This window comes from Erinaceus europaeus, chromosome 4 (genome assembly GCF_950295315.1).
Source record: "Erinaceus europaeus chromosome 4, mEriEur2.1, whole genome shotgun sequence".
NCBI classification, from domain to species: Eukaryota; Metazoa; Chordata; class Mammalia; order Eulipotyphla; family Erinaceidae; genus Erinaceus; species Erinaceus europaeus.
In genome coordinates, this window is record NC_080165.1 from 13,156,204 (window position 1) to 13,183,512 (window position 27,309).

Below are 27,309 nucleotides of genomic sequence, written 5' to 3' on the forward strand. Positions count from 1 at the left end.
CTTGTCTCACACTGGTTTCTCTATCGGATACTCAAAACTGTGAAGCATTTCTAGATAGCCTGAAAAGTATGTCCAGTGTTTAAATTATAGAGCAGGAGAATAAAATGCAGTGATTCTTAGGTATCAGTAAGATAAACAACAAAAAGACTTATTACAGTACACAGGAATTGAAAGCCAATTCAGTTGAAAAGTACAAGGTATTCCCACATTGTTGTTTAGGAAAAGAATCAATGTTCTCAGCAGTTTGCAATTAAGACTGTCAATTTCCAAAATACACACACATTTGACTTCACTGGCCCCAAATCAACTCCAGAAATCAAGTAATTCTATCTTCCTTTGTATTATTTCTGTGATTTCAATCTTTTAAGAGCCAACTACATCACACAGCAGTGTTGCCTTACCCAACATCCATGGACAATCTCCTGATCTCTGCAACATCCACCTGAATTATAAGTGCAGACTGAATTGATATCTTTGCCTTTGGCCAGTGTACACAAAATTGCTCTGGTTACTGAACAAAGTAGCAAGTAAGGAAGACTAGAGACTTAACTTTCCCCCTAAATCCTGATCATCCTTTCAAGTCAATTCACTATAAGATTTTCTTATGACACAAAGAAATGGCAATTCCATATCTAGGTACCATCACACTTAAAATTATATTAATTCAATGCAATTCCTATCAAAATTCCAATATGTAGGGAAATTGTGAGGATGTGGTTGAGCTTGGCAGGGCTTGATCTGAGGGCCATGTCCATCCTGTCAGTATCTCTCTCTCTCTCTCTACTGAAAGGTCGAGCGGGGAGGGACGCGACTCCCCAAGGTTTGCCTCGTCTTATCAGACTCCCTGCCTCACAAAGCACCCTGTGTTCCTAATACTATGGCCTGCTCCCTTATTATCTACATAATCATTGTTTTGCCTGAAAGATCCCCACCCATTCCATTCCTTTGACCTATTTTCTTTCTACCCTCAAGACCCTCCCTGCCTGCAGGGTATTATTAATCCTACCAGTTAAAACCCTTAAGGGCAACAGCTGCTAAGGAAGTTCCTACCTTTCCCAGACCCTTTTGCCTTTCTCCACCCCTTTCCAAACCATGTCAAGCCATTTCGTTTCCGACTTGTCACTTCCGGTCCAACTCTTAAAAGCCTTGGCTCTCTGATCAATAGAGAATTGAGTCGCCTCGCCACCACCAGCTCTGCTCCTGGGTCATCTCTCTCTTGTCACTGAGTAGCAACCCAGGCTGGCTCCAGTCTCGTTCTCTCCAACCCAGAGAGTATGCTCCCGAGAAGAGGCACCCCACACTAGCCCAGCACCAATATAATTTCTTAAGGGAAGTAGAACAAACAATATGAAAATCTGCACGGGAGTAAGTGAATAGCTCACTTGGATAGTGCACTGCTTTGTCATGTGCAGATCTACGTTCAAACCCAACCCCCACTGTGTTGAAGGAAGTCTCAGTACTGTGGTCTCTTTGCACTCACTCTCTGCCTCTATCTTAAAAAAAAAAAAAAATTAAAGTGTTGTTTGTTTGTTTGTTTTGCATGAAACAAGAGACACCAAATAGCAATCCTGAGGAAAAAAAAAGGAAAATGTATGACTTGTCCTCCCCAACTTCCAACTACACTGCAAAACAAAAGTATTCAAAACAATATGGTATTTGGAATAAAAGTAGACACATCAACCAAAGAAACAGAATTGAGAGCCCAGAAACAAGCCAACACATGCACGGACAACTAGCATACAAACAAGAAGCAAGCAAACACTTCTTCAATGAAGCAAGCAAAGAACTCTTCAACAAGAGGCAATGGGAAAACTGAACAAACATATGAAACCAGGTTATCGTTTCATAGCATGCACAAAAATTAACTCAAAATGGATTAAAGACTTGGGTGTAAGACCTGAAACCACCAAATACGCAGGAGAAAACACGAGTGATGCGCTCCTCAGTGTCAGCCTCAGAGAAGGAAAGTCTCTGGAGACAACTCCAAAGGCGAGTAAAACAAAAGCAAAAATGAGCAGACGGTGACAGAGTGGATGTAGTGCAATAAAGCAATGGACCCTCAAGCACGAGCTCAAGTTTGAATCTGATATCAGATATGCCTGCTGACTGATGATTTAAAGCTTTTCTAAAAAAAAAAAAAAAATGAACAGATGGGATTATGTCAAATTGAAAAAAAAAAAAAAAAAAGACTACAGCACAAGAAATCACCACAACAAATGTAAACACAACCTACTAAATGGGAGATATTCTGCACATCATACATCTGACAATGGGTTAATACAGAAAATATTAAAGGCTGCTCAGGCCGGGTGGTTGCGCACCTAGTTAAGCACATACATCACTGTGCGCAAGGATCTGGGTTTGAGCCCCCTGCTCTCCCCACCCACCCCACCCCCCCCCCTGCAGGGAGAATGTTTCATTACTGGTGAACAGGTCTGCTGATGTCTTAACTTTCTATTTCTAGCTGTCCTCTCAAATAAGAAATAAAGTAGAAAAAATATATGTGTGTGTGTGTGTATATATATATATAGAATTCATATAACTCAACCACAGTAAAAATCAATAAAAAGTGAGCAGAAGATATGGATATACACTGTTGCAAAGTAGGCATTTAGTGGCTAACAGGCACCTGTAAAACATCAACATCACTTACTGTGGGGAAAATATAAATCTAAACTACAGTGAGATGTCACCTCAAATCTGTGAGAATATCAAAATGAAAAGAATGCTGGTGAAGATATGCAAAGAAAGGAACTATCACACACTAGTGGTGGGAATGTAATCTGGTGTGGCCTCCATAGAAAACAGAACCGGGGGCCGGGTGGTGGCGCACTGGGTTGAGAGCACATTTTACAGTACAAAAGGACCCTGGTTTGAGCCCCCAGTCCCCACCTGTAGGGGGAAAGCTTCAAGAGTGGTGAAGCAGTGCTGCAGATGTCTCTCTGTCTCTCTATCTCCCCCATCCCTCTCAATTTCTGACTGTAATAAATAAAGATCAAGAAATTTAAAGATAAAGAACTCAAAAATGAAGAATTCAACTACCATATGATCTAGTAGTCTCATTTCTTGATATATATATTTATCTGGAGAAGATGAGAACCTTAATTCAAAGAGATATTTGCACCCCTATATTCACAGGACACTATTTACAATACCTAAGACACAGAAATAACCTAAATGCCCACCAACAGGTTATGAGACAAAGCAGTTGAGATATAAGCACTAGAATACTGTTCAGCTATTTAAAAAGAAAATCTAGGGAGTCAGGCGGTAGTGCAGTGGGTTAAGCACAGGTGGCGCAAAGCTCAAGGATCCCGGTTTGAACCCCTGGCTCCCCACCTGCAGGGGAGTCACTTCACAGGCGGTGAAGCAGGTCTGCAGGTGTCTATCTTTCTCTCTCCCTCTGTCTTCCCCTCCTCTCTCCGCTTCTCTCCGTCCTAGCCGACAACAACGACATCAACAATAACTACAACAACAACAACAACAACAAAAAAAGGGCAGTAAAAAGGAAATTAAAAAAAAAGACAAAATCTTGCCTCTTGCAACAACACAGATGGAATATGAAGTTGTGCTAAGTGAAGTAAGTCAGAAAGAGGAAGAGGGGTACTGGATATCTTTACTCATATGTGTCATATAAAGAAACAAAACAAATGTCAATAAAAGTAACTCTGACTGAATAAAACAGTAGTTATCAGGGGGAAGACACATGGGGTGGAAGATCAAGCTGACAGTAGTTAATGGTACTAGAACTTCTGTGATACATTTATCAAAGTGGGAAGTCACACCCCTAAAATGTTATCTTGCAATCCAATGGCAAGCCAATTTTACGGTTCAGTTAAAATATATCCCTGTAACAATTCTGTAAATCAAATTTTAGTTACTATTAAAACAAATTTATATGCCAAGTAGAATTTCATTCCTAAAAAGTTACTTTAATTTTTTTTTTTTTTTTACTAAAATATGCTTACGTTAAATAAACATTTCCTCAAAAGGCTTACTGAAAGTAATTCTCAAAGGGAAAACTCTGTCCAGTGGAAAAAGCATTGGGCTCTCAAGCCTGAGGTCCTGAGTTCAATCCCCGGTAGCACATGTATCAGAGTGATGTCTGGTTCTTTCTCTTTCACCTATCTTTCTCATGAATAAATAAGTAAATTCTTAAAAAAAAAAAAAAAAAAAAGTGGTCCGGGAGGTGGCGCAGTGGGAAAACTCTCCATCCACTAAGAAAAAAAGGAACTATTAAGCCAAGTAGGGCTGGGGAGGAGGCACCATAAGGGCTATGCAAAAGACTTTCATGACTGAGGTTGTGAAGTCCCAGATTCAATCCCACTCCCACAAGCCAGAGCTGAGGCGTGCTATGGTAAACAAGATAAACAAAGAGGGAGTCGGTAAGCATAAGCTAAGCGCACGTGGCGCAAAGCGCAAGGACTGAGTAAGGATCCCAGTTCAAGCCCCAGCTCCCCACCTGCAGGAGACTCGCTTCACAGGCGGGGAAGCTGGTCTCAGGTGTCTATCTTTCCTCCTCTGTCTTCTCCTCCTCTCTACATTTCTCTCTGGCCTATTGAACAACAATGACATCAATAACAATAATAACTACAACAACAATAAAACAAGGGCAACAAAAGGGAAAATAAATTTTAAAAAAAGATAAACAAAGAAAGCTAATAAGGAGAAATGCTTCAGAGAGAAAGAACCTGAGCATCACTCCAGCATATTCAGTGATGGTGATCAAACTCTGGCAACACCCCCCCCACATGCAAACCCTACACTCTACCATTAAGCTCCTTTTCTGGCTACGCTACTCCCACTTTATGATAGTATAGATCCTTTAGTTTATCCCACATGAATAAAACGTTATTGTCATCTTAAAGGTCATCTGGATTTCATAGCTCTTTGGTGATATAACCAATACAGCTGACACTTTAAAATTCCAAGTCTCAAAGGAAAATAGTCCTGGTTTCTGAGTTCAAGAGTGAGAAATGTTTTTCCCTTCATTAAAAGATTGTTGTTGTTTTTTTTTAAGGCAATGAAAGCACCATTTTACTAAACATCAATTGTTTTTACATGCTAATGTCATTTGAACTTGACAGTTCTTTGAAGTAGTTTCCATCACCCCACTTTACACAGCTTTTCTTTCTTCACAAACAGGGAAGAGTAGAACCCAATACTGCGAATGAAATGAGATGAAACTGGAAGTCTTTAAGGAACCACACTCTCCCCACTCCCCATGTGTAAATAAAACCCTGATCCAGGACAGTTGAACATCCCAAGCACCGGTTATCAATCTGGGGGTGAGGGAGAAGGATACTTCATCACATGCAAAAGTTTCATGAAATTCAAATTTTACTTTCCATAAAGTGTTGTTGGAACTCAGCACTTGTTCATTTAGATTTTGCCCATGGCTGCTATTGTAAAACTAGAGCAGAGGTGAGTTTGTCACACGAGCTTTGGTCTGCAAGGTCTAAAACATTACCTGGTCCTTTCCAGAAAATGTTGTCAAGTCCTCCTTTAAAAGATGTTTGCCTTTCTGTGAAAACGATGAGATTCTTACCTATGCTATCAAACCTCTGTCTTCCCCTCATCTCAGCTACTGGAGAGGTGGAAAGACTTCCATTCTCAACCAACACTTGATCCCCTCAATTTGGAGCGGCCAATGCTTGAACTCTGCTGTTTTCTACTCACTAAATACAGTTACAATGATCATCTACACACTCCCGAAGAGGTTATTATCACTTACTAGGCCCATGCAAAGTGTTGGTGACCTATTTTTTTTATTAGATGAGATGGCAAAGCTCAGTGGTCAGGTAGCTCACCCAAGTCCAGAGTTATTAGTCCCATACTCTAACGAGACCATGCTACTTCCAAAAGCAAGACTTTAAATTCCTCCACTGTCTACACAACTCTCCAGAATTATGGAGTCTGAGACCAAACATGGAACTTCTATTTTAAAGAGACTCTCATACCTGAGGCTCCAAAGTCCCAGGCTCAATCCCTCCACACCACCATAAGCCAGAGCTGAGCAGTGCTCTGGGAGAAGAGACTTTTGTTGTTGGTGCTGCCTCCAGGGGCTTAGTGGAGCATCATAATCCACTGCTCCTGGAGGCCATTTTTTTCCATTTTGTTGCCCTTGTTGTTGTTGTTGGATAGGACAGAGAGAAATCAAGAGAGGCGGGAAAGGCAGAGGAGAGAAAGATAAAACACTTGCAGAACTGCTTCACCGCTTGTGAAGCGACCCTCCTGCAGGTGGGGAGCAGGGGGCTTGAACCCAGATCCTTACACTTGATCCTTCACATCATGTGCACTTAACCTGATGAGAGAGAAAACTTCAATTTTGATGTTGGCAGAACTGACTAGACATGGTAACTGATGCCCCATGCCAAGCTATTGGTACTAAAGTCTATTAATGTTCTATCCAGCTTGTCACTTTGTGGTTTATTCACAACTGCATATTTATGTCTTCCTCAAATAACGATAGTGCCTAGATTAAAATTCTACAGTTATTGTCTCTGAGAGGCATATTAGATCAGTGAAATACAGTAACAGGCACCACTCAATGGAAGCTCACTAAGAGAACTGCAGGTAAGCTTTACACATTTTCTCCTTTAAAGTCCACACCACAGACTCTAATCTTACAGATGAAAAAACTGCTTGCATGACTAACGGACTCAAAGCAACAGGGTGGACTTTCAATAACTTAGATTTTCTGACTCCCTTTCCAACTTCCAGTCAAAATAGTCACTGTGCTGCCTACACAGAGGAATGTCAGAAAACTCACCCTGTGAGCTACAGATCACAACAGCATTAACTAATATCTCACCTCTACTCCTGTGGCACTTTTTTCTCCCCAAAGCAAAACTCAGAATCAAAAACACAACTGTGCAGGCCTCTCACTGATATTTCTTTATAATGTGTTTATCCTTATTTCCTTGAGGGTATGAATCATTTACAAACCTCCACTCAGAGGGATCATCAACCAACATTCTGAGTATAAAACAAACTTTGTGTAAAAGTGACTTATCAATGAATGCCAGAACAATGTGGACTACTAAACTTGAAGACATAGCATAAGCAGTGAAAAAACTAAATGTAGTTCATCCTGCACTAGCGATCACAGTACTGGTTTCAGAATCATCTTCATACACGGAAGATACAACTTATGTATAAGGTGCTACCCTCTGCCAAACACTAATGGGATTAGCTGACAGACTGCATAACTCATAATCACACAGAGGTCGAGAGTGAATACGAGCCCACAGCATCAAAGGATGATCTCAAGGAAAAAACAAAACCCTTCATATTCTCATGGATGTACTCTAAGCCATCTGAATTAGCCCGGAGACATCCTCCAATGTGCAACTCCCTCATATAAACACTCCCCTTGCTGAAAGGAAAGACCCTTTGGAACACAGAGATTTTTTGCCCTCTTCAGTACACTAATGACCCAAAGTCATTACAAACAAACAAAAAAAATTGTATTTATATATTGGATAGAGACAGCCAGAAATGGAGAGAGTAGGGGGTGATAGAGAGGACACCTGTAGCACTACCTCACCACTTGCAAAGCTTTCCCACCCCCCGTGGGTGGGCACCAGGGGGGCTCAAACCCGGGTCCTTACACACTGTATGTAACATATGCGCTCAACCAGGTGGCCACCACCCAGCCCCCCAAAACAGTACCTTCAATACCATACAGGCTACTTGTAAAATGGTTGAACTGAAGGGAACATTTTCCATACCGGCTAAGGTACACGGATCAAAAAACAAATGTAAAGCAGAGAGGCAACCACTGTATCTTGAATCCCAGCGATGGCAACCTCCTCTAGAGGCTTTATTTTATTTTATTTTTTTTACAAGCACTTGGCTTTTTTCAAATAGCAACAAAAAGTTACAGGAAGGCTACCACCCTTGACAAGAGTCTCATCCTGTGCCAACAGCAGTAAGACACCCAGAAGACACCTCAGCAGGCTCACCTCACACTTACTAAGGCTTCACAAAGGCCAAAGAGGCTCTCAGCCTGTCAGAGATGCTAACCTAAGTCCCCGACACACCTCGGTCCCTAATCGCACCTTCAGAGGCACGTCCTGTGAGTACCCAGCAACTTTTAAATCTCTTCAAAAGCACTTAGAAGCCTGTCTGTAAAATAGGACCATTGATCCAGCAGAACAGAACGGTCCCCCCTGCCGCCGGCTTTGGTCCTTCCGGGAAGTCCACGTTGAAACACGTCAAGAACTTACACGAAGATATGCCCAGGAGTCACCCGGGTAACTCGAAAACTTCCAGTGGCCGCTGGCAAGCCCATCGCCCCAAACTTGGAGCCGGGATCGTGCCCTTTCTTTCCTCGCCCCGCTGCGGCGCAAATGAATGGCGGTGTCTCAGGGTTAAATTTAAATTTCCTGGCTCTGGCCACAATGTAACCTCATTAAAAGCCCGTGGCCACCGTGCAGCCTTTGGGGGGGGGGGGGGGTTGTGATATTTTCTCGCATCGCTCCGGCCGGCAGCCGAGTCGGGAGAGGCAGTTGCACTCGTCCTCTCCGGGCTTCCCCCCCTCCCCAAACCCGAGGCCAAGCCCTCCCGGGAGCACCCCAAGAAGTGGTCAGCAGAGCCCCCCCCAGCCCGCCAGCGGGCACTTGGGGCTCCGGGGGCGCGCGCGCGGCCGTGTCAGCGCCACTTCCCCGCGGCGGGACCCCCGAGTCCGCGCGCCCCCGCGCACATTCCCCGTCCGGCAAACTGCGGTGGGCCCGGGGCCCGGGGGTCGGGGGGGGTGTCGGGGCCTGGGGGGCCCGGGGGTCCAGAGAGGGGAGTACCTCGTACAGCTCCTCGGAGGCCATGGCGGGCGGCGGAGTTGCGGGCGGCGCGCGGGGCAGGGAGGCGGCCGACACTTTGTTCCACTTGGGTCCCTGCGTGGCCTGCGCTTCCTGCTCCCGGCCGGAGCTCCGGGGCCGGTGCGGGCCGGCGGGCTGTGCGCAGGAGCGGCTGCGCCACGCGCCCGGGAGCCGCGCTCACTGCCCCGCGGGCCGGCGGGGGCTCGGGCTCATCGCCCCGCCGCGGGGCCGGGCCGGGTGGGGCGGGCGCGGAGCTCGGCGGCGAGGCGGGCTCGGCGGCTCCCCCTCTCCGGTGTAGTGCAGAAAGCTTCCTACTTGCGACCGAAAAACCTGCCCCGGCGACTGAGCATGCCCAGTGCGGCCGCCGGCCCCGAGCTCTGCGCTCCGGGTTTTCGGGCCGCCCGCGCGGGAGGGGTAAGGCGGGGCGACCGAGAGGCGGGGCGGCGGGGGCGCTTCGCCCCGTGCCGCGGAGCCAGCCGGCAGGAAGGGGAGGAGCCTGGGCTGGGGGCGGGGTTGGGGCGGGGCCTCGGGCTGGGGGCGGGGCGCCGCGCAGGCTGCCTCCGAGCCGGCGGGGAGGAAAGGGAGGAGTCGCGGTGTGGGCGGGGCTCGGGGCGGAGCCTGTGGGGATGGGCGGGGCTCGGCCCGCAGGCAGCCGCCGAGGGTCGGCAGGAAGGGGAGGGGCTTGGCGTGGGCGGGGCCTCTGCCCGGGGGCGGGACCCTACGTGCCAGAATGGTTCCCGCGGAGGTCTGGCGGGATCGTTGCTCCCGCCGCCTCGACGTGGGTTCTGGGTGCCGGCGCGTGGACCTGAGGCGCCGGGGGCTCCCAGATCGAGGCGCCACGTGGCCGTGCCCCCTGGGGCAGGCATCTCAAGGAAGTTGGACAGGGGGGCCGTGCGAGCGGGTCGGACTGTATCTAGAGCCCACCGCCCCGACGGGAGGCTCCGGGCTCCGGCGGCCAACGCCCGCCTCGGTCGCTGGCCTGAGTGGCAAAGCGGCCAGGTGCCCCCACCCCGCACACAGCCGCCCACGTGCCGCCTCCCCCACCCCGGCAGCCGCCAAAACCCGGAGCCGGAGCGCCCCGCCGCGTGGCCCGGCTGCTCGGGACGGCGGGCTGGGGGCCGGGCGGGCGCGGGGCAGGGCGGTGCCAGGGTGCGGCCGCCCCAGCAGTGCCCGCAGCTTCCTCCGCGCCGGGCCTCCGGGTTCCTCCCGGGGGAGCTGGGAGCAGGGGCCGAATCTGGACTCCGGGGAACGTCTGGCTTCGGATGCAACGAAGTTTGTCAAGGGAGGTTCCCGGGGGGGGGGGGGGGGAGGTTGCAAGGCGCCCGACTCCCCGCCGGCTCCGGGCCGGAGCCTCGAGGGGGCCAAGCCTTCATCCCCCCTCCAGGGGGCACCCCGAGGGGGGCCGGGGTCGGCCCACAGCCCAGGCAGGAGGAAGGGGATCCTGAAGCCGACTCCCCCACACCTTTCTGACCGACGCAGTGCATTTCAGTACCCTCTCCACCCCCACACAGACCTCAGTGCCTCTCCACTACACCCCCCCCACACACACACCTGGAAGCTAGCCCCCCCCCACGCACCTCCTCCTCCTGCACCCTATTCCCGGCGCCCTCATACTGAAGCCCCTCCAGTTCCAAACCTACATCCCCACCAACAGCTCCTCCCACCACTCCTCTTCCCCAAACCCAATCCGACTGCGCCCCGAATAAGCAAACAGTGGTAACAGCCGCCGGGCTCCTCGCTGCCCCCCTTTTGAGTTTCCTGCTCTACCCACGCTCGCGAACCAGCCCAGCGCGGACTCTTAGGTCACTGCGCGTCCAGTCGCCTCTCTCTCTGCGGCTTCCGCCGCCTGGAATGCGCACCCCCACCTCCCCTTCCACTTCAGCTCCGGCGTCGCCTCTAAAACAGCCTCTGGACCCCTAAGCGAAAGCCAGTGGTGGCTCCCCCAGGCGCCCCAGGCCCGTTGAGATGCCAGGGAACTAATCTAGACCATGCCCTCCCGCATTGCATCTGCCAAGTTGACTCTCGAGCCTTAGCACCAGTTCTTGATACATAAAGCTGTTATTCAGTAAGTTGGGATTCCACAAGACAGCTCGACACCCTCATCATATAGGATTCTCTCACTGCCCAAAGCTTTGATCACAGAATCATAAATTAGATCGCTCCCCACCCCCCACCCCCCACCCCCACCACCTCTTTCCCTGGGCGGCTCAGCCCGTCCCCTCCCTGCTCACAGGAGGAGGAACCCGTAGGCACGTCCATTATTAGCTGCTCTCCAGGCAAAAGCTGGAAGCTCCTGGAAGACGAGCCCCGGGACTAGGATCCCTGCCATGTCTCAACACCACCAAGACACAGTAAAAGATAAGCAAAAAGAGATCCTCACGACAATTAGGATAGATATATCTTACACACATGCCTATATACAGTAATAGTCCGATAAAAAAAAGAAATGTAAACGTCTCTTTTTCAGAACAGAATCGGTGGGGCATTCCCACGTTGCTCCACGATGTGCGTTAGTCCTCCGCAAAAAATAGATGATAATGGTATCTCTAAAGTCTCCTATCAAGCCATTGACAAGAAGGAGGGGAAGACGGCAAGGAAAGACATTGAACACAACCACGAAATAGTAGTATAATTATATAATATTTATATTATACAATTATGAGTAAAGTGACTTTTCTGATGGGAAAGTAGAGGGGAGATTACAGTCCGGAAAAGCTAACTTAAAAAATCAATCAACATAGACCTTTAATCCGGACGAAACATTATTTATGCTGCTATAATTAGTCTTTAATAATAAAAGGCATCCACGGGATAGAAGTTGCCCCCATAACAAAACCAGAGGAAGGCATTCTCTCCTAAGTTTGGCTTCAGCTCTGCTCCCATCTAACTTGGCTTCCATTTTAAGGAACACTGGTGGAGACACTGCTAAGTACATAATTAGTGACTGAGAAAGTGAGCAAATTTTCAGCTGTCCACTTTGGTCCTTTCATTTGCCCTTCACCTGAAACACCCACTGGCTTGTTGAAGGCTTTTTTACTTAATGCACATTATTTTACCTCATTAGTTCCATTTAGCTTTCAAGCAAATTCTTAGTCCTCTCAGTTTTTATATAAACAACATTTCATCAGTACTCACTGTAGAGGTAAATATGCCCAAGATCGCTTAATGGCTTTGAATTTACACTCTCTTTTATAAAATAGTGAAGTTTTGCTGTAGTTACCATGACCACGTGTGTGGGTGCTAAGAAATTGAGAATAAAAGTGAAATCACAGCCCCTAAACACTTGAAGAAGATGCTTGCATTGTACCAAAAATACACGCAGCACAATAGAATGCACCAGTAAAATATCCAAATCTCATAAGATCATAGAAGTTTCAACACGTGTGATGTCCTAGATATGAGACTGAAATACTAGGCATAAATTCCAGTTCTTACCAGTGGTGGAGATCAACAGAGTTCAGCTTACACCTTTCTCCAAATATATCCAACTTGGAAATGGACTATCTATTCCACTCAAGATAAGACTCTTCAGGTCAGGAGACAAAGCCATTCCCCCGCGTGGACGAACAAGGACTGATACCTTAAACCGTGCCTTTCCCTACTCAATAGTCCTACTAGTTAATTTCCTTTATCCCAAGAATCTGCATGGCATCTGCATTTGAATCCCTAGAGGAGAAGGGGGATGGGGACTGGAAAGACAAAAGAAAGAAGGAGAGAAAAAAACAAAACCTGTTGCTGCTTTCCAAGTTAAAGCCATTTTAAGGTATAGAGTATTCACCCCCTAAAACTAAAAAGGGATTCCTATCACAGTCACTTATGCCAAAGAAAGTGAAACTTCCAGATCAAGAATTCAACGAGAAAGAAAACCAGTCCCGAAAGGAATTCAGATGCTGGGCCCATCTCTGGACTTGGAACCATGTATCTCTTCCTTCCAACTATCTCTTTTTTTCTATCCCCAACATTCTCTCCTTTCCTGGACAACTAGTAACCTCTGATTCCTGGTTTCTCACCTGCTTGAAGATGCAGTGCTGTAGCTTTCTGTCCAAATTCCATCATTTATTTACTCTCTTACCTCTGATGATGTCAACTGAGAACCTTTTTTACATTGGATTTCATCAATTTCCTCTCTAGGCTGAAGTTCTGCCACTGTCTAAAGCTCATCAACACACAATTATAGGCCATTTCCATTCTCAACTAGATTTAGTATTTACAGTTCCTTTTCTCTATTTAGCTAGTGGCAACACTACCAAAAGAGTCCTTGTAATTTGCCTGTTTACCTACTTTGGGCTGAAGCCTCTGGTTAACAGTGAGGAGGTATTTCATTTGTAACATCATGCTTTACTTCACCTTTTAGACAGAGAAAACGACCCAAAGTCATAAGAGTAGGCAGCCTCAAGATACTGACATGGAATTCAGGTGGTCTTTGCACCAGAGTAGTAACTAATTCTTTTGAATTCCTGAAACCGTGTCAAATGTACATGTCTTTTGAATGATTGTGATAAATAATTCTGTCTTTCTGCTGACCTTTTCTAGACTCTAACTGTTGGTCTCAATAAGAGAGGACAACTAGGCAGGAGAAGTCTGTGAACATAGGGTAAGAAAGTAGGCACACTAAAACTGTCAAAAGCAGAGAACCTGGAGTCAACTGAGGAACAAGGCAAGTGGGGCTTGAGTCTAAAGCAAAGGAAAAAAACATATTTGTAAGAAAAGTTAGGACCATGTATGAATATGGAAATGGGTACTAGGACTCCCCCACCCCCATCTTAGTATTGTCTGCTGCAAAGTTCCCCAAACTGTGGTCCACAGTCCTTCAGTAGCAACAGATGAACCCTGTGACTTACTTGAAGTACAAATTCTCTACCCAGCAACCTGGCAACCAAGTTCCCTGGTGATTTTGAGGCAGGCTAGAGTGTGAAAAGCACTGCTTTAGGACAGTTCGTCTTTTCCCCTTCCTCTTCTTCCTCTTCTTCTCCTCTTTCTTTTATTATTATTTATCATTTTACTTCATTTGCTTTTTGTCAAGCTGCAGATTTCCAGCTATTGAAGGATATTTAAGGGGGTTTGATGGTGGCACACCTGGTAGAGGGAACATGTTACCATACACGAGGACATGGGTTCAAAGCCCCAGTCCCTACCTGTGGGGGAGCTTCATAAGTAGTGAAGCTTCTCTCTCTCTCTCTCTCTCCACCTTCTCTCTCTCTCCTCCCCTCACAGTTTCTATCTCCATTCAATAATAAAGAATATATTAAACCTGATTAGATGTCCATAGGTGTGGGGCCTCATTTCTGGGCTCTCAATTCTATTCCACTGGTCAGTGTGTCTATTCATGTTCCAGTACCAAGCAGTTTTGATGACAATGGCCCTATAATACAGTTTGAGATCTGGGAGTGTGATGCCTCCGGTTCTGTTCTTTTTTTCTCAAGATTGTTTTGGCAATTCTAGATCTTTTCTGGTTCCAGATAAACATTTGTAGCATTTTTTTCTATTCTCCTAAAAAATGTGCTTGGGATCTTGATGGGGATAGCATTAAATTTGTAGATGGCTCTGGGTAATATATTCATTTTGATGATGTTAATTCTTCCAACCCATGAACATGGAATATCTTTCCACTTCTTTGTGTCTTTTTCAATTTCCTTGAGTAGTGACTCATAATTTTCAGTATACAAGTCTTTCACTTCCTTTGTTAGATTTACTCCTAGATATTTTATTGTTTTTGTTGCTATAGTAAAAGGAATTGATTTCTGGATTTCAATTTCTTCTAACTTAGTGTTTGCATAGAGGAATGCCACTGACTTTTGAATGTTAATTTTATAGCCTGACACCTTACTGTATTGCCTGATGATTTCCAAAAGCTTCTTGCTAGATTCCTTAGGTTTTTCCATGTATACTATCATGTCATCTGCAAATAAGGAGAGTTTGACTTCTTCTCTTCCAATCTGTATGCCTTGAATTCCTTGCTCCAGCCTGATTGCTATGGCAAGAACTTCCAACACTATGTTGAATAGTAATGGTGATAGTGGGCAGCCCTGTCTAGTACCTGATCTGAGTGGAAATGCTTCCAGTTTTTCACCATTGAGTTCATGTTGGCTGTAGGTTTGCTATATATAGACTCCACTATCTTCAGGAATTTACCATCTATTCCCATTTTTTGTAGTGTTTTGATCACAAAGGGATGTTGTATTTTGTCAAAGGCTTTCTCTGCATCTATTGATATGACCATGTGGTTTTTGGTCTTGCTTTTGTTGATGTGGTGGATCACATTGATTGATTTACATATATTAAACCAACCTTGCATGCCTGGGATAAACCCCACTTGGTCATGATGAACAATCTTTTTGATACACTGCTGTATTCGGTTGGCTAGAATTTTGTTCAATATTTTCGCATCTATGTTCATCAGAGATATTGGTCTGTAGTTTTCTTTTTTGGTTGTGTCCCTCTAATCTTTGACAAAGAGGCCAAGACTATTACATGGGGAAAGCAAAGTCTCTTCAACAAATGGTGTTGGAAACAATGGCTTGAAACATGCAGAAGAATGAAACTGAATCACTGTATTTCACCAAATACAAAAGTAAATTCCAAGTGGATCAAGGGCTTGGATGTTAGATCACAAACTATCAGATACTTAGAGGAAAATAGTGGCAGAACTCTTTTCCGCATACATTTTAAAGACATTTTCAATGAAACGAATCCAATTACAAAGACGACTAAGGCAAGTATAAACCTATGGGACTACATCAAATTAAAAAGCTTCTTCACAGCAAAAGAAACCACTGCCCAAACCAAGAGACCCCTCACAGAATGGGAGAAGATCTTTACATGCCATACATCAGATAAGAGTTTAATAACCAACATATATAAAGAGCTTGCCAGACTCAACAACAAGACAACAAATAACCCCATCCAAAAATGGGGGGAGGACATGGACAGAATATTCACCACCAAAGAGATCCAAAAGGCCGAGAAACACATGAAAAAATGCTCCAAGTCTCTGATTGTCAGAGAAATGCAAATAAAGACAACAATGAGATACCACTTCACTCCTGTGAGAATGCCATACATCAGAAAAGGTAACAGTAGCAAATGCTGGAGAGGGTGTGGGGTCAAAGGAACCCTCCTACACTGCTGGTGGGAATGTCAATTGGTCCAGCAGTCTGGAGAACTCTCAGAAGGCTAGAAATGGACCTACCCTATGACCCTGCAATTCCTCTCCTGGGGATATATCCTAAGGAACCCAACACATCCATCCAAAAAGATCTGTGTACACATATGTTCTTGGCAGCACAATTTGTAATAGCCAAAACTTGGAAGCAACCCTGGTGTCCAACAACAGATGAGTGGCTGAGCAAGTTGTGGTATATATACACAATGGAATACTACTCAGCTGTAAAAAATGGTGACTTCACCGTTTTCAGCCGATCTTGGATGGACCTTGAAAAAATCATGTTGAGTGAAATAAGTCAGAAACAGAAGGATGAATATGGGATGATCTCACTCTCAGACCGAAGTTGAAAAACAAGATAAGAAAAGAAAACACAAGTAGAACCTGAAATGGAATTGGCGTATTGCACTAAAGTAAAAGACTCTGGGGTGGGTGGGTGGGTTGGTAGAATACAGGTCCATGAAGGATGATGAATGACATAGTGGGGGTTGTATTGTTAAATGGGAATCTGGGGAATGTTATGCATGTACAAACTATTGTATTTACTGTTGAATGTAAAACATTAATTCCCCGATAAAGAAATAAATTATAAAATAAAAAAAAGACTATTTTAAACCTGAAATGGAATTGGCATATTGCACCCAAGTAAAAGACTCTGAGGTGGGTGGGTAGGGAGAATACAGGTCCATGAAGGATGATAAATGACATAGTGGGGGTTGTATTGTTAAATGGGAAACTGGGGAATGTTATGCATGTACAAACTATTGTATTTACTGTTGAATGTAAAACATTAATTCCCCAATAAAGAAATAATTTAAAAATAAAAAATAATAATAATAAAGAATATATTAAAAGGGTACTTAAGGGGCCTGGTGGTGGCAGACCTGGTTGAGTGTACATGTTACAATGCGCAAGGATCCAGGTTCAAGGCCCTGTACCACCTGCAAGGGGAAAGCTTCATGAATGGTGAAGCATTGTTGCAGTTGTCTCTCTGACTTTCCCTCTCTATCACCCTCTTTCCTCTCAATATCTGGTTGTCTCTATCCAATAAATAAATAAAGATAACAAAAACAATTTTTAAAAAATTAAAAAGGGGATTTAACTCATTCTTGAAGACTAGCATTTTTTTTTTTTAAATGAGGCAGAGTAGCATGGATAGAATGGAATGGATTTGGAGAATGAATCAAAATTTACCGCCTCACTAGGATAACTTTCAGCTACACACTAGGATAACTTTCATATACACACACACATATATAGTTGTATATCATTATGTACTAGGTCATAATGTATGATATGTTTCTTACATCTGAATCATGACAGAGAAGAAAATTTGAAAACCAGTGTTTGGGAGATGAGTCATAAACCTCTGCAAAGTTGGATTAATAATTATATGTGAACGGAATATGTATTTTCTCACCTTTTAAAAATAAATCACTTTTCCATGAAAGATGATAGAAGACCTAGTGGGGGTTGTATTGTTATATGGGAAACTGGGGAATGTTATGCATGTACAAACTATTGTATTTACTGTTGAATGTAAAACATTAATTCTCCAATAAAGAAATAAAAAATAATCATCATCAAACAAACAAAATAATAATAAATAAATCACTTTGGGAGTTGGGCAGTAGCGCAGTGGGTTAAGTGCACGTGGCGCAAAACGCAAGGACGGGCATAAGGATCCCGGTTTGAGCCCCCGGCTCCCCACCTGCAGGGGAGTCACTTCACAGGCGGTGAAGCAGGTTTGCAGGTATCTTTCTCTCATCCTCTCTGTCTTCCCCATTTCTCTCTGTCCTATCTAACAACGACGACATCAATAACACCAACAATAATTACAACAACAACAAAAAAAAAAAGGGCAACAAAAGGGAAAATAAATATATATATAAAAAATTAAAAATAAATAAATCACTTCATTGGAGAAAAAATTTTTTACAAGACAGTTGCAGTCACTATAGTATATATTTTAAATCCTTTCTGTCCAAAAGACTTAGGAATATCTCCAAAGACTCACCCTAACAGCCTGTGCTAAGTTAATGTGGTGTAATTTGGTCAGTGGCAATATATGTTGTTTTTTTTTCCTTCTTTTTTTTTTTTTTTTTTTTTTTTTTAAACCAGAGCACTGTTCAACTCTGGCTTATGGTGGTGCGGGGGATTGAAACTGGGACTTTGGAACCTCAGGCAAGAGAGTCTCTTTGCATAACCATTATGCTATCTACCCCCACCTATCAGTGGCAATATTTACAAAATAAACATAAAATTGAACCAATTACCTGTGACTAGAGCTGTTATAAACACTTTATAAATATTAACTTCTTGAGTTGGACAATAACATAATGAAAAGTATAGCTGCCATTTACAAAGAAGCAGAGTGAGCACATCCCTGCATAAGAGCATCATTTAGAGTAGACACTGTCTCTAGTCCTAGTCAAAGTGAAACCAAAATACATTCTCAAGTCCAGGCAATTCTAGAACCTGAGCTTTGAACCTATAACTGAAGAGATATTATTTACTCAATGATTATTTACTGATCATTTATTGTGTCTCAGGCTTGGGAAGGGTTGTGCAAAGGCCTAGATGTGGAAAGAGCACAGTTTCTTCCTGAAACTGCTAAGTCTGGAATCCAGAGAACAGTAAGAGATACTTTCATTTTGTCTTAACAGATAAAGACTAAGAAGCAAGTGAGTCTGGAAGACCATGACAATGTCCTAAGTCACTGAAGCAGGAATCTGCTTTGCTCAAGGGGGGTGGGGGGTGGGGGTGGGGTGTATGGGGGGGATAAAGAAAAGAGCTTGTTTCTTTTTTTTTTTTCTTTCTTTCTTTTATCTTTTTTTTTTTTTTTTTTTTGCCTCCAGGGTTATTGCTGGATCTTCATGCCTGCACCAGGAATCCACTACTGCTGGAGGGCATTTTTCCTCTTTTGTTGACCTGGTTGTTTTACTGTTGTTGTGGGTTATTATTATCGTTGTTATTGGATAGGACAGAGAGAAATCGAGAGAGGAAGGGAAGACAGAGAGAGGGAGAGAAAGATAGACACCTGCAGGCCTGCTTCACTGCCTGTGCAGGGACTTCCCTACAGGGGGGGAGCCGGGGGCTCGAACCGCGACCCTGACGCCGGTCCTTGCGTTTTGTCCCACGTGCGCTACTGCCCGATCCCCAAGAGCTTGTTTCTGTGGAAAATGGGGAGGTGGAGCAGAGTATATAGGGAAATGTTGTAATAGTGATAGTTTAAAGGTATCAGTGTGCCTCAGAATAAAAGTGACTGTTTTGTTGATGTCAGACACAAGCTCAGCATGCCGGTGTGATGATACAGCCTTTAGGCCCTTGGGTGCACCGCTGAGTAGAATCGCTAGTAGTGAGCATCCTGTCCTGATTTTCACTATGCAGGAAAAGATTTTACCATTAGGACTACTTCCTGCAGGCATTGTGTTGGCACCATTCATCAGATTATAGAAGATCTTTAAATATGGTTTAGGATTTTATTCCTTTGTTGCTGTCGTTTATAAAATGTTGACTTTATTTTAAATTTTAAAGGCAATATGTTTGGAATAAACCTAATTGGCTTCTGATGCACTCTCCTTTTTATAGATTGCTAAGTTTGTTGTGCTAACAATGTGGTTAAGACTTTGAATCTTTGAAAAGACTTTGAAAGCAGCATTTGACTAAATCTGAAGTAGGGCACCAAAGCAAAAACCCTGGGGTGAGGGTGAGAGTGGATATTCGGCTTCCGGGGTGGCAGGGGGTGGGTAGGATGGGACACAGTCTTTTGGTGGTGGGAATGTTTATGAAAAAAAAAAGAAAAAAAGACAGGGAGTCAGGCGGTAGCGCAGTGGGTTAAGCGCACATGGTGCAAAGCGCAAGGACCAGCTTAAGGCCAGTTCGAGTCCCCGGCCCCCCACCTGCAGGGGAGTCACTTCACAGGCGGTGAAGCAGGTCTGCAGGTGTCTGTCTTTCTCTTCCCCTCTGTCTTCCCCTCCTCTCTCCATTTCTCTCTGTCCTAACGACGACAACATCAATAACAACAATAATAACTATAACAATAAAAACAAGGGCAACAAAAGGGAAAATAAATAAAATAAGAAAAAAAGACTTTGAATCTGAGGGGCCGGGTGGTGGCACACTTGGTTGAGCACACGTTACAGTGCGCAAGGACCCAGGTTTGAGTCCCCACTCCTCATCTGGAGGGGGTAAGAGCTTCACGAACGGTGAAGCAGAGCTGCAGGTGTCTCTCTGTCTCTCTCCTTCTCTATCTTCCCTGTCCCTCTCGATTTCTGGCTGTCTCTATCCAATAAATAAATAAAGCTAATACAAAAAAAAAAAGTTCAAAAAGGACTTTGAATCTATGTTCATGAGGAAAGTTGACCTGAAATTTCTGTCTTCAACCAGTTTTGATATCAAGATTATGAAGAAGAGTGAGCATACACTTCTGTTTTTCATATATCTATCAAAAAGGAAAATAAGTAAAAATATATATATATATATTTTTTTTTTACTTATTTTCCTTTTTGTTGCCCTTGTTTTTTATTGTTGTTGTAGTTATTATTGTTGCCATTGATGTCATCGTTGTTGGATAGAATAGAGAGAAATGGAGGGAAGAGGGGAAGACAGAGAGGGGGAGAGAAAGACACCTGCAGACCTGTAAAGAGACTCCCCTGCAGTTGGGGAGCCAGGGGCTCCAACTGGGATCCTTAGGCCAGGACTTGAGCTTTGTGCCACGTGTACTTAACCCTTTGCGCTACCGCCTGACTCCCAGTGTTACCATTTTTTAGTCCGTGTATGAATGCCATTGTTATGCTTTCAGCTCTAAAGTTACCAGATAGTGGGACACTTTTGTTGGAAGGATTGAGAGTACATATTCAGGTTTTTTTTTTATTATCTCTTATTATGTCAATTTATTCACTTCATATGTATTTTCAAATTTCACAGTAAAGAAAAAATATTTAGAAAATTTTAATGCCGGGAGCTGAGTGTGGCATACCTGGTTAAGTGCATGTATTACCATGCACAAGGACCATGTTCAAGCCCCTGGCCCCCACTTCATGAGTGGTAAAGAAGGTCTGTAGGTATCTCTCTGTCTTTCTCTCCCTCTCTATCTCCTTCTGTTCTAGCTGATAAAATAAATAAAGTTTAATTTTGTTAAAAAGCATACAATTAAAAAAAAGAAAAACTTAATGTTGTAAGGTCTGTAGTGATACCCCAATTCTCATTTTTCAAATAATATGTGGCTCCTTTTCTCCTTATTAGTTTTTCCAGATCTGGCTTGATTTATTACACTTTTCAGAGTGTCAACTCTGGACATTTTAAAAGTCTCTATTATGGAAAATGCTTATAATATTTCATTATATTCCTAACATTCTTTCATTTTTACCTTGGGTTTTCTTTGCTATTCTTTTTCTAATTCATTAAAATGTTTGTATTCTTTAACTTTAATTTTTCTTTAAACTTATAAATTCTTTTGTGTCCCTCATGTAACATAATCATGTACCTGTATTTTATATATAAATATATATGTATACACACATGTTCAAGTTTATTATTTATGTTAAATCTTCTATCAGTTTTTAGGACATGTATATTAACATCTCCCACTATGGTTGAGAACTGTTCATGTCTTTTCAGTTTGGTTAGTTTTCACTTTGTATATTCTGAAGCTATGTATTAGATACATATAAATTTCAGATATCTCTATGTGTGTGTATGTGTATATCCTGTCAAAAGAAGCATTTGTTATTATAAAGACATTGTAATGCCTTAGACTTTATCCATTTTTATATTAATATGCCTATAACAACTTTTGATTTATCTTTATATGATAGATCAACTTTTCTCCATTTTGTATTTTCAAACTTTTTTTAAACAAATTTTATTTATTATTATTTTTTAGTGATTTGATTTATTTTGGATAGAAACAGAAGTTGAGAGGGAAAGGGAAGGGAGAGCGGGAGAGTGGGAGAGGAAGTAGGGGGAGAGGGAGGGATTGAGATAGAAAGAGAGAGAGAGACTTGCAGCACTGCTTCACCACTTCCTCCCTGCAAGGGGGATCTGGGGGCTTGAACCCTCAGTCTTTACACACTGCAATGTGTGCATCAAGCAGGTGTGTCACTACCTTGTTGAAAGGGAAGAGGGACTTGGGAGTGGGGACAGAGAGAGACAAACAGTGAGAGACACCTGCAGACCTGCTTCACCACTCATGAAATATCCTCCTGTAGGTGTTACGGACATGTATCCCTGTGCATGATGGTGTGTGCTCACCCAGGTGCATGATTGCCTGGCCCCGAATACTTTTTTTTCTTTTTTTTAACTGCTGCTAGCTTTACTGCTAGGTCTCAGTGCCTGCACAGCAAATCTATCAGTGAAATCGTCCCTTCTTGGTGACCAGTGAAACTTCCCTTCTGCAAGTGGAGGCCAGGGACTTGAACTACTTTGAAAGCAGTGAAGCAGTGCTGCAGTGCCTGGTCTCTCTCCCTATCTCTCCCTCCTTTCTCAACTTCTTTGCTGGGAAATTGTGCCAATGCAGTCACATCTGCCATGTTGTCCCCTCAGGCTACTGCTAGTTCCCGCGAGAGTTGGGACATTCTCGGAGTGCCTGTTCAGCCATGTTGTGCCCTCAGGGCATTGTCTATATCCCCGCGATATCTGGAGTGCTCTGGTTACTCCTTCCCCTCCCATTCTCACGAGAGTTATCATCCTATCCTGGAGTGCTATGGTTACTCCTCCCCCTTCCCATTCTCGTGAAAGCTACTCCTATAAAAGCCCTTCTTCTTCCGCACCTCTCTCTCTTGCTGGTGCTCCACTCTGGTGTTCAGACGCAGGAAAGGTTACTGCGTGAGGCGGCCATTTTCTCTACCTCCACGTGGCCCAACCTGCCTCTCTAGCACCCAACTCTGAGGTGCCAGCGTGAATAAAGATTTGTGTTTCCTCTTCGCTCCGGACCCTCTCTCTCTCTTCTCTGCGGCCCGCACACTACAACATCTGGCTCTACAACATCTGGCGCCCAACCTCTTGTCTCCATCCAATAAAAAACAAACAAACAAAACTCCAGAAGCTAAGAAACTGTCTCTTAAGATGTTGTGTGGGTTACTGCTGGCAGGATAGGGGCATAGTGCTTTGGTGATAGGTGTAATGTGGGACTATAACTTGAAATCTTAACAATAATGTAAACCATTATTAATAACAACAACAAAAAAATGGATTACACCAAGATGTCCCAAAGTCTCGCCTCTCCAGAATCCTACCCCTACTAGGGGGAGTAGAAACAGGGTTGGGGGGCGGATGAATTGACTTCCCAACATCCATGTCCAGAAGAGAAGCTATTACAGAAGCCAGAACTCCCGCCTTCTGCACCCTATAATGATCTTTGGTCCATACTCTCAGAGGGATAAAGAACAGGGAAATTTCCAGTGAGAGGATGGGACACGGAACTCAGGTGGTGGGAACTGTGTGGAATTGTACCGCGCTACCTTACAATCCTGTTAATCATTATTAAGTCACTAATGAAAACTTAAAAATATGTGTGTGTTAAAGAGAACTATGAAAACAGGAAATACCAATTGTTACTACAGAGGAGTACTGGGATCCTGAAAGGTCAGAAGGAGACTTTTCCCTCGTTATCCATTTGTACGTTCAGAGCTCTAACGTTTGTGCATGTATTATTCATTCAAAAATATTAAAATAGATAAGTGGAGAACCCGGAGACTGACTGATAGAAGCATATGCCGCATAATTTCAATTATGTAAAAATGGACATAGGAAATCAGCTAGCAGAAGCCATTCTGAAATATCAATAGTGAATTTCTCTGGAATGATGGTGTGTGTGTGGGGGGTGTTTCTTTCTCCCCTATATTTTACAGGGCTTTTTAAAAAAAATTTTTAAACTTTGTTATTGGATAGAGACAGAGAGGAACTGAGAGAGAAGGGGGAGATAGAGAGGAAGAGAGACAGAGACACCTGCAGACCTGTTTCACCGCCTATGAAGGGACTCTCCTGCAGGTGGGGAGCCCGGGTCTTGAACCGGGATCCTGACCCGTCCTTGTGTTTTGTGCCACGTGTACTTAACCCGCTGTGCTACCGCCTGACTCCCTTTCCAGAGCTTTTATACAAGTGAAGTTAGTTTTAACAAGAATAAATTTTAGTGGCAAATAAATTGAAATATGAAAATAAAAAGTTAAGAAGACTTTTTTTTTTTAATCCTATAAAGGTTTACACCCACTTCTTCACTTGATAAAAATGTGTGGATTTTAATGAGTGTATTATAAATGAATACATTGTTTTCTTCCATTTTTTTTTTTTTTTCCTCCAGGGCTATTGCTGGGCTCGGTGCCTGCACCATGAATCCACCGCTCCTGGAGGCCATTTTCCCCCCTTTTGTTGCCCTTGTTGTTGTAGCCTCGTTGTGATTATCATTATTGCCATTGTTGGTGTTGTTCGTTGTTGGATAGGAGAGAAATGGAGAGAGGAGGGGAAGACAGAGAGAGGGAGAGAAAGATAGACACCTGCAGACCCGCTTCACCGCCCGTGAAGCGACTCCCCTGCAGGTGGGGAGCCGGTCCTTGGGCTTTGCGCCACATGCGCTTAACCCACTGCGCCACCGCCCGACCCCCATAAATTAATACATTTTATACAATGCCTTTTGTTCAAGTTATGTGGAAAATAAATTCCCCTCTCATTAGTAGGAAAGACAGTTTTTCACCTAAACTGAGGCATTATCTGTGAGCTAAGGCAGGTGCATTCTCATGCTCAAATTGTAGTAGTTATGAGACCTCAGACAAGCCATTTAATTTCTGTAAATCAAATGATTTTTCAACTCTAAAAGAACTCGTTGTAAATTTGGTTTTCAAAGCATTAAGTGTAAGAAGGTCCCATGACAGTTTCAAAAATACCGTGGGAACTAGCCTTAGTTTGCCTACTTCTCACTTTATTGAAATTATTGAAGCGATGGCAAAACCCACTATTGATATCTGACACCTACCCCCGCTATTTGATAAAACAAAAAATGTGACTACTTTCACACAAGAATAGGAAGTTATGATATAAAATACAGGGCAAGGGTTCAGGCACGTCTGGCTAAGTGCATGCATTGCCTTGTGCAAGGACCTGAGTTCAAGCCCCTGGTCCCCACCTGCAGGGGGAAAGTTTCCTGAGTGGTGATGCGGTGCTGCCGGTGTCTCTCCTCCACTCTCCCACTTTCCTTTCTCTCTTGATTTCTCTGTCTCTATTCAGTAAAATAAACAAACGAATACTTATTTAAAAGTTAAAAGTAAAAATAAGTAAAATGCAGGACAAACCTTAAAATTGTCTTCCTTAGTTTTACAAAAATCATAGATTTTTTTCTATTTCTTATAGATTTGTTTGGTAATCACTGGTTTAGAGGAGGGTCATTTCAACTCTAAAAATTATCATTTTAAAGCATAGAAATAAACTAGAAACTTTAGCTAGAGCTTATAGTTTACACATATGACCCTGTCAATCAGTTATGGATATAATAGTAGCTCAAACCAACAATTTATGCTCGCATAGAACTTAAAAAAAAAAGCAGTGATTCTCTTCAGTTCTCAAATAACCCTGATAGTTTCACTTCCCAGTACACATCAATGCCAGATATTGGCCTCCATGAGCTCTCCTACTTCAGTGACCATCACAGCAGAAAGCAGGCCAAAGGAACTCCATGTTATTAAAGATTGGAAAGTGACAGGTTTCACATAGCTGACTGGACTGGAATTCAGGTATTCTTAATTCCCAAACCTAGTCCTTTTCATTGCCTCTGTCATAGTCATTTGCTGTCTCTAAACGTTGTTTGTGGATGATTTACATCAGAACCCATCTCCAAACTCTGAGAAACAGAATGGATATTTGAAATCCATCCATGTCCTCTAGGAATCTAAAACTAAACCAACATATGTACACATCCACACTCACTGAAGGATTCTTACAGCACAAGACAATATACAACTGTGCTGAATGAGTAAGGTAAATAAGAAATACAGGATGCAACGCCTAGAGAAAGGCATAAAACCACAGAGCCAGCTCAGAGGATGGATTTAGTGGGGAAATATTTTGTTTCTCTTACAACAGAAGAATGATGAGAACAGACAAACGGAGTGAAGCATGTGTGCTCATTTACAGTGGTTGGCAGAATTGGAAAAAGAGGGCTCAGTTAAATGTAGAAGGTTTAGATTTTGAGGTCAAGGACTCAAACACTGGTGTCAGCTGAGACTGTGGGGCCATTGGTTCTTTGCTGGAAAGTTCATGGGTCTGGTTGTGAAAAAGGGGGCTGTGCATGATGCTGGAGGCAAAGAGGGGACAGCAGTGTATTGCAGACATTAGTGAGGAAAGAAGAGAGAAGGAAGGGGACTTGGAAAGAAACATTACTGGACTTAGTGATACAGTCAATACGAAGGGAATGGAGGAGGGAGGCCCAAAGAAATATTTAAAATAGTGAGCTTCTGTATTCAGCAGGAGAATTACAACACAAAAGGCAAAAAGGAATTTTAAAAGTCTGTTTTGGAGACGATAAAGATAATTTCATGCTAGATAAAAATTTCAGGATGCAGTTTAATATGGCAGATTGGAGTTCAAGTTTTAGTTTTACAATGTACTTGTTGGAAGACCAGGACAAGTTTCGTGTGTGTGTGTGTGTGTGTGTGTGTGTGTGTGTGTGTAGAACACGACCGCTCAGATCTGGCTATTGGCAAAGTTAGCACTCAAACCTGAGATTATTTATTTATTTATTTCTGATTCAGTATGGATTTACAAAATTACATGTCAACAGGGGTATAATTCCACACCGTTCCCACCACCAGTGTTCTGAATCCCAAGTGCTTCATTGCAAACCACTGCGGTTCTCCCAAGGTTACAGACATGGGCTAACTGTCATCTCTACAACTATCAGTCTACATCTGTACATAATTACCTCCATTGTCTTCCAGGTCCAATCCCATCTTCCCCTCCAAGCCACACATCACCCTATCACTACAGCCAAATGTCTCTCCCCTATTGGTCGTCTCTCTCTGGGACCTGATGGAGCTGGAATAACCTGAGATGTTTGCATGTAATTCCTATTGCGCTGTTGCTATCTCATTTCCCCAGTCTTTCTGTACAGTTCTTATTTCTACTTCCTGATAGGGGAAGTTGAGGTTGCAGAAACCCACCTGTAAGTGGACAGGATGAAATGAGACTTAGTTTTAAAGTGCCTGTTCTAGAATGTGGTGTATGTGAGCAGTAAAAATGATGTGCTTGTCATTGCCATCTTATGACAGCAAATTATTAGCAAGTAATGTTGACAGTAATTATTAATAGTCAGTACAATGAAGTTGAGGTGTTGATGAA

General features: G+C 43.6%; 1 protein-coding gene across 4 annotated transcripts in view; it reads right to left on the reverse strand.

Annotated features, from left to right (window-relative positions):
- Nucleotides 1–27,309, reverse strand: part of CDYL (chromodomain Y like) — a 220,922-nt gene that overhangs the window by 129,802 nt on the left and 63,811 nt on the right. Inside the window, exon 1 of one of the 4 annotated variants that reach the window (XM_060188753.1) lies at nucleotides 8,802–9,212. The exons of the other annotated variants lie outside the window; for them this stretch is intronic. Coding sequence (XP_060044736.1) covers nucleotides 8,802–8,825 — 24 coding nt within the window. The 5' untranslated portion in view covers nucleotides 8,826–9,212. Of the gene's footprint in view, nucleotides 1–8,801; nucleotides 9,213–27,309 lie in introns of those variants that run through there. 4 annotated transcript variants of the gene reach the window in all.